This window comes from Nanorana parkeri, unplaced genomic scaffold, assembly GCF_000935625.1.
Source record: "Nanorana parkeri isolate BGI_ZX_2015 unplaced genomic scaffold, ASM93562v1 scaffold754, whole genome shotgun sequence".
Taxonomy (NCBI): domain Eukaryota; kingdom Metazoa; phylum Chordata; class Amphibia; order Anura; family Dicroglossidae; genus Nanorana; species Nanorana parkeri.
The window spans coordinates 179,329-187,036 of record NW_017307022.1 but is presented as its reverse complement, the minus strand read 5'-3'; the positions used below and the strand labels follow the sequence as shown (position 1 = coordinate 187,036).

The 7,708-nt window shown below is 47.5% G+C and overlaps 1 protein-coding gene across 1 annotated transcript in view; it reads right to left on the bottom strand.

Moving 5' to 3' along the window:
• Window positions 1-937: 937 nt before the first annotated feature.
• Window positions 938-7,708, bottom strand: part of NRAP (nebulin related anchoring protein) — a 90,122-nt gene continuing 83,351 nt past the window's right edge. Inside the window, 4 exon segments of the mRNA XM_018564476.1 lie at window positions 938-1,039; window positions 3,996-4,130; window positions 6,152-6,463; window positions 6,991-7,098. Of these exon segments, the coding sequence (XP_018419978.1) occupies window positions 938-1,039; window positions 3,996-4,130; window positions 6,152-6,463; window positions 6,991-7,098 (657 nt within the window).

Genomic DNA, 7,708 nt, shown 5'->3' with positions numbered 1-7,708 from the left:
TCCACCGCCGCTGTTGGCTGTCACTGACTCTGCAGCGGCTGTGGAGAGGAACGCGCCGCTGTCAGTGATCTGAACAGCGGAGCGTTCCTCCGCACAGCCGCCAGTGGCAGCCAGCAGCACAAGTTGCCATAGCGAACCCAGGCAGCCCGCACGGCATCAGGGGATGTCCTGGCCGGGCCCCATAGCGGCCGCCTGGGTCGCTATGGCGATTGTTACGCCACTGGAGGTGAACCACCTGAAATTGCAGATCGGCAAAATTGCCTTTAAGAAAAATAAGCTTACACGCTTAATACACTTCAGGTCCAGGTGGGTTTGTAGCAGGAGACTGGTCACAGCGTTGTCACCCTTTTACAGGAAGTGGAAAAATAACAGGTCTACTGGCAGGATCAGCAGGTAATAAAACAATGTAACAAGGGGGGGTCATCAAATATACATTTTTTATTTAAGTTCTATGAAAGATGCTGAGCGATTTCTGGAGAGGCCTCATACGGATCAGGTAGGGGGTTTTGGACTAAACCCTTCACATGACGGTGGCAGCTGGTGCATTGTGGGTGTGGGTACCGGTCAGTGAAGAAAGTGCTTCCTCCCCACCCTACAAAGTTCTCCTGCTACAGCAAAACATAATACCATTTTTTTGACCAGAACATTCAAACTGGACACACACACTATGATCCAATTGTACAATCTCTTTCGGGCTGCCCACCTATGGGGTACAAGGGATGTCTAAGCAATCCATTCCATGTTTTATTCTGGTCAGGTAGGCCCCGGCGCTACATAGAAAGTAAAATGTTACAGAGGTTCTAGGATCGGGTTGTAACGTGTGTAGCAATATAAATGTAACAAACAATTCCGTAGTGCAGAAGGTTGTAAGCAGAGCTAATCGTGTGATGCAAAAGTGTCCACATGATGTACATTGCAAACGGTGACTGTAATCCGCTTATTTCCTCATCGGCGCAGCTTTCCGCCGCTTCACGTGCAAGATTTCCGATGCGTCGGGGTTTACGCCACTCTGCTGCGGAGACTGCAAGTCCCGTTCATCCTGCAGACAATGAGGGAAATGTTATATTAGGTACAAGTCTGATGATTGTGTTCCTCTACCTCAGGGCTCAAAATTTCAAGTCCTGAGCTACTAGCCCCGCCTTAAGAGTTACTCGTCACCAGTTGCCCCAGCTACCCCCTGCCCTGCCCCGGCCTGAACCCCGCCAATTCATCGGTGTGAAGCAAAGAACAGAGATCAGTAACAGCAGGAGTACAGAGGTCAGTAATGTAACGCACAGTACAGAGGTCAGTAGTATGATGCACAGAGGTCAGTAGTATGACGCACAGTACACAGATCAGCAGTATGACGCACAGTACAGAGGTCAGTATTGTAACACACAATACAGAGGTCAGTAATGTAATGCACAGTACAGAGGTCAGTAGTATAACGCACAGTACAGAGGTCAGTAATGTAATGCACAGTACAGAGGTCAGTAATGTAACACACAGTACAGAGGTCAATGATGTAACGCACAGTACAGAAGTCAGTAGTATGACGCACAGTACACAGATCAGTAATGTAACGCATAGTACACAGGTCAGCAGTATGACGCACAGTACAGAGGTCAGTGATGTAACTCACAGTACAGAGGTCAGTAATGTAATGCACAGTACAGAGGTCAGCAGTATGACGCACAGTACAGAGGTCAGTGATGTAACACACAGTACAGAGGTCAGTAATGTAACACACAGTACACCGGTCAGCAGTATGACGCAAGTACAGAGGTCAGTATTGTAACGCACAGTAGAGGTCAGCGGTATGACACACAGTACAGAGGTCAGTAATGTAATGCACAGTACAGAGGTCAACGGTGTAAGGAAGAAAGAACAGGGACTTACAGTGCACGTAGCTGATCTGATTTATCCTTCAGATCCCCGCGCTGCAAAAACTTCCAGCCGGCCAATAGCAGCTGCAGTCTTCCTCCCAGCCTATGGCAGCTGAGGTGGGCGGAGGAAGCTGCAGGTGGGCGGAGTGAAGGCAAGACAGCCGAACTGATTCTTCTCCTCCTCGGCCGCTGCAGCTACAGAGCAGCCAAAGAGGAGACCAATCAGCTCTGCTGCCTTCCCTTCACTCTGGCCAGATAAGGATGAAAGGAGCGATCGCCGCTGCAGAAGCGGCGGAAGTTCCATCCCCCCTGGTCCTGCGCCAATTGCGAGGGGTGCAAGTGGAAATTTTGAACCCTGCTCTAACTGATATAGCAGAAACACATTCTACACAGCAATGTCAAGTACAAGAGCCAACAGTCCCTTCCCCCACCCAGTCAGCCTTCAAGACCTCCATGGAGTTGGCCTCCTATCATGGCAAAGCCATAGACATCAATGAGCTGCCTGACCATCAAAGTCAACCGAGAGGTTAGATGGTCCATTCATGTCTATGGCTGATTCACGAGCTATATGAAGACGCTGGCCCCACGGAGGCCCCAAGGGTTGTCCAGCTGTGGTCAGGCTGATGGTCATGGTTGAAGAAAGCCAGTGGAATTCATATGGGGCACATTGGTTCTGGTGAGGCCATTCTCAACAAAAACAGGGTACCCCATATCTGAAGAACCCAACGTTTAGGATCCATGCGTAAAAAGTCCTATGAGGGTGCCGCACCAAAGATCTACGTCTCCAAAATATTTTAATATTAGTGTTTGCTCATAAGTAGGAAACATAAAACGGCCAATACGTTTTGAGGGTGCCAACACTCCCGCTTAATAAGGGCTTAACATTTTTGGTGAACTTTAAAACTGACTCAGTTTGGGTTTATTAATAAAAGCGTTGGGCAGAATAACACAGAGCCTGTCCTGGAGACACAACAGGAAATGAGAGGAAATCTCTCCAAAGTGAAGGGAATCTGCTCCTAGTTGTCACCGGAAACAAGATTTCCACTCTTTTCCTGTTTTGGTGACAACTAGACATGTAAGTTGTGGAAAAATTTGTTTCAGTTCGGACATTTCATTATTTTGGAATTCGGGAATCGGATGCGAAATTCAATTCTGTTCGGGTTTCGGACGAAATCCAAATGTCATTAGTTTTGGATGAATTTACCAATATTCGTTGCGAGTAAAACAGAAAACCCTATACAGATATTAATACTAAAGCTGAATCTCCCAGACCCGAATGGCATCCGGTAGGGATGCACCGATACTAGTATCGGTGCCGATACCGAGTATTTGGGTGAGTACTCGCCCAAATGCTCCGATACCTAGCACAAGTACTTCCTGTATCAGGAAGCCGGGCAGCGCATAATTACACGCTGCCTGGTTTCCTGATTGGCCAGGAAACAGCTCCATGCTCTCTCGTCACTTGTGAGAGCATGGAGCCGACTTCCCGGCCAATCAGGAAGCCGTGTAGCGTGCAATGACGCACTACCCGGCTGCCCTATTGGTCAGGAAGCTAGCAAATCCGGAAGCCGGGCGCCGTGTAATGACGCAGCGCCCGGCATTCTGATTGGCCGGGAAGCCGGCGTCATGCTCCCTCGTCATCTCATGAATCATAATATTAAGAAAGTGACCTTAAAGCATTAGTTTGTATTGCTTTAGAAAAAATGTGACCTGTCCCTTTAAGAAAAAGTATCGGTACTCGTACTCGTAATCGATATCTGCGAGTACTTGATCAAAAGTATCGGTACTCGTACTCGGTCTTAAAAAAGTGGTATCGGTGCATCCCTAGCATTCGGGATCCGAATTTCTGAATTGCATTCGGAAATTCGAATCTCAAATACCATTTGGGTCTGGGATCCTCAGCTGTAGTATTATACGTATATACTGAACACAAATCTTCTTTACAGCATGTGACTTTTCCGGCCAATCCGATGGCTCCCATTTTGCCGTAACGAAAATTTGTGTTCAGACCCATTAAACCGAAAAACACATCTGATTGGCCAGAAAAGTCACATGTCCCATTCAGTTTGGTTTTTGCATTGCAACATGTGTTTAGCCGGGCTATCTAAAAATCTGCATCTGGTACGTCACCTCTGAAGGGAAATGAGCATCTTCTTCTTGAGCATGTGCTACTTCTGCCGCACGGCGGGCAAGTTCCACCTTGTAATACCCGGGAGGGGTCCAGCCCACACCCTTCATCCAGTTCAGGTCAGACTTGTATTTTACCTGCAGAGAAAACCAGAATATACATCATTTATGAATAAGCAGCATCCCTCCCTTAGGCTCAATTCACACGAGGATAAGGATCTCTATTTCCAAAAATTGTGACCGTTCTTTTTAACTAATCCAATGAGATTCAAAAAGGACAGTCGGCCACATCTGGAGTACGCGGTCCAGTTTTGGTCACCGGTACTGAGAAGGGATGTCCTTGAACTGGAGAGAGTCCAGCGGAGGGCAACCAAACTAGTTAGGGGAATGGAGGACCAAAGCTATGAGACAAGGAGGAGGGGGAGGGGATGGAGGACCAGAGCTATGAGACAAGGCTTCTGAAGGTATGTTCACGCTGGAAGTGAGGAGATTAAGGGGGGATATGATTTTCATGTACAAGATGTTCAATGGTGACAGCAACATTGGCAACAAACTACCACAAATTACAAAGACTAGAGGCCACCACCTAAAGTTGGTGGAGAAAAAATTCCAGCGCAATGGGCGAAGGGCGTTCTTTACAGTAAGAGCGGTTAAGGTCTGGAACTCACTGCCACCTGCACTGATTTCAGCCAAGAGTGTAGAGTTGTTCAAAAAACATTTGGACGATTTCTTGACGGACCGTAATATCCAGGGATACCAGTATCCCTAAGAATGAGATGATGCGTGGACCTATATGGGTTGGACTTGATGGACTAATGTCTTTTTTCAACCCCAAATACTATGTAACTATGTAACAGTCACATGGCTGAAATTAAAGTTTCCTTATTCTTGGGTTAAAGTGGATTGAGCCTCATGTAATCAGAGAGTGCCATCTACAGCTCTGAGATGTCCTAAACAAAAAGCTGCAAATGTCCCAATTCTGGATTATTTTGCACCTCACAAAATTTTTGACAGGCCGCCTATACCCATATATGCCAAAACAGTCTCAGCTATAATTCCTTGTGCGCCTGTGAGGAGATTGGTGGAGCTTGAACTGTCAATGAGGTATGAGAACAGATTTAGGACCTGTTTAATGGTCTGTGTTGATGGGCTTTTGTGTGCTTCCAGCTGGTTTTGCATTCCCATGCAAGTCTAGCTTGAAGAAGATCAACTGGAGGTCGTAAGGAAGTCAACTTTAGGTAGCATTCACCTGTCAAAGAATTCTAAATGATCTCAGAAGATCTCAAACTGAAGGTCACTAACACAAATTAAGTCTATGTTGATGGCCTTTTGTGTGCTTCAATCTGTTTTTTCATACCCATACTAGTCTAAATGAAGAAGGTCAACTGGAGGTCATAAGGAAGTCAACTTCAGGTCACATGCACCTGTCAAAGAATTCCAAAATGATCTCAGAAGATCTCAAACTGATGCCACCAACACAAATCAAGTCTGTTTTGATGGGCTTTTGTGTGCTTCAAGCTGGTTTTGCATTCCCATACTAGTCTATGGGAATGCCCATACAAGTCTAAGTGAAGGAGGTCAACTGGAGGTCATAAGGAAGTCAACTTCAGGTTGCATGCACCTGTCAAAGAATGCTAATTAATCTCAGAAGATCTCAAACTGATGCCACCAACACAAATCAAGTCTGTTTTGATGGGCTTTTGTGTGCTTCAAGCTGGTTTTGCATTCCCATACTAGTCTAAGTGAAGAAGGTCAACTGGAGGTCATAAGGAAGTCAACTTCAGGTCACATGCACCTGTCAAAGAATTCCAAAATGATCTCAGAAGATCTCAAACTGAGGGCCACCAACACAAATCAAGTCTGTGTTGATGAACTGTTGTGTTCTTCAAGCTGCTTTTTCATTCCCATGCAAGTCTAGCTTGAAGAAGGTCATAAGGAGGTCAACTTCAGGTCAAATGTGCCTGTCAAAGGATTCTAAATGAGCCTCAAACTGATGCCATTGACACAAGTCCAAAGCCCTTACAAAGCCTTGAATGCTCTTCTCTAAATATCTACCACCTTGATTCAGAAACCAAAAAAGACACAGAGGACCATCTTGACATTTCCCTGTTATTAGACCCTATCACAATACGTGGCTGTGGGCAGTTCGCGGTACGTACGTCACTCTGCAGACTGTGCGCTTGCTTGGCGTGTTTCAGCGTGAGCTGCTGCGGGTCGCACGTGTACTGGTGGAGGTGCTGGCGGTAGTTGACCTCGCTGGCTTGCTGCTGGCTCTTTTTGGCCTGGATGAATCCCGGTTGGTCCAGGTGTGTGTGGACCTGTGACCTGGTCTCCTCTGAGTCCTTCTTGTACACGCGGTCGCTCTGAAGTTTGCTGACCTTCATCACGTGCTGCGTCTTGGGGTCGTCGCTGATGCTGCGGTAACCGATTTGATGTCCTCTATCCTTGACGAAAGCTTCTTTGTAACGGAACTGCAGAGAACACATGTGTAGAACACTAAATTGTGGAGAACGCTAGCATTATGTTTCAAACAATGTACAAAGTTGCTGGTCTAACAGGCTGCTGAATGTTTATATTTTAGCTTTGGATAGAAGGGGAAGAAGTCACGTTTTTGTCAAGTTGTGTTGTCTTTGATGGGTGTCCCACAGAACAGGAGTTGAGGAGACAAGGAACCAGACAGCAATAAATGTATATTTCTATCAGCATTGGGTTAGAATATCCATTGGGAGTCTATTGTGGTTCCCATTACAGAGATCACCTCTGATTTCCAGTCTCGGTGACACCAAGGCATGAAATTAGTGGAATGGTTGTCACCCACACAAGTCACAAAGTGACAAGTGTTTTTACCCATACTTCCTTCTACTCAAAACGATAAAACAGGACACAGCTGGGCTAAAAATCTACCTCCTTTTCAGTGGGATTCCCCACCCCCCACCCCCACCTCTACTGATCTCGCAATTTGGGCTCAAACCCAGTTAATTTCCAAATGTTCACTTACATCGCTGGCGATCTCTCTGGAGGCTTTGGCGGTTTGGAAGGGAATGGCGTCCAGTCTCAGGTCGTAACCAGCTGCCCGGGACTGCTCAGACAGGGTCTTGTAGGCTTTCTGTTGAGAAATGGGAAAAAATAGATATGGTGACTCATAAAGTCTAACCTCTAAAGCCTTGGTTCTCAACTGGTGGGTCGTGACCCAAAAGTGGGTTGCGAACTCATGTTTATTGGGTCGTCGCATGCCAGTGGCGGAACTACCAGTGTCGCAGAGGTCGCGACCGCGACTGGGCCCTGGAGTTCCGCCACTTGGAGGGGGGCCAGGACAGGAGGAAGGGGCCCCTGGTGACCGCTGATTACCAGGATATTTATTATCCCGGTAACCGCTAATGTCAGTCCCGGGACCTCTTCCTCCTGTGCTGGGCCCTACATGCTTCACGCTGCTCCCCTCACCTTGTTCCGGGCGCCGTGTGAAGCATGTCATCCAGCTGGGCAGCAGCCAATGAGTGGGAGCGGTGTAATCCCCGCCCCCTCATCACACAGAACTGCTGCCCAGTGCCGAATAGAGCTGCTGCGGACACGAAGGGGGAGACAGGGAGCTGGAAGTATGAAGGAAGGTGACATGGGGTCCGGGAGCGGAAAGCTGGGGACATGAAGGGGGAGATAATGGGGAGCTGGGGACATGAAGGGGGAGATAATGGGGAGCTGGGGACATGAAAGAGGAGAGT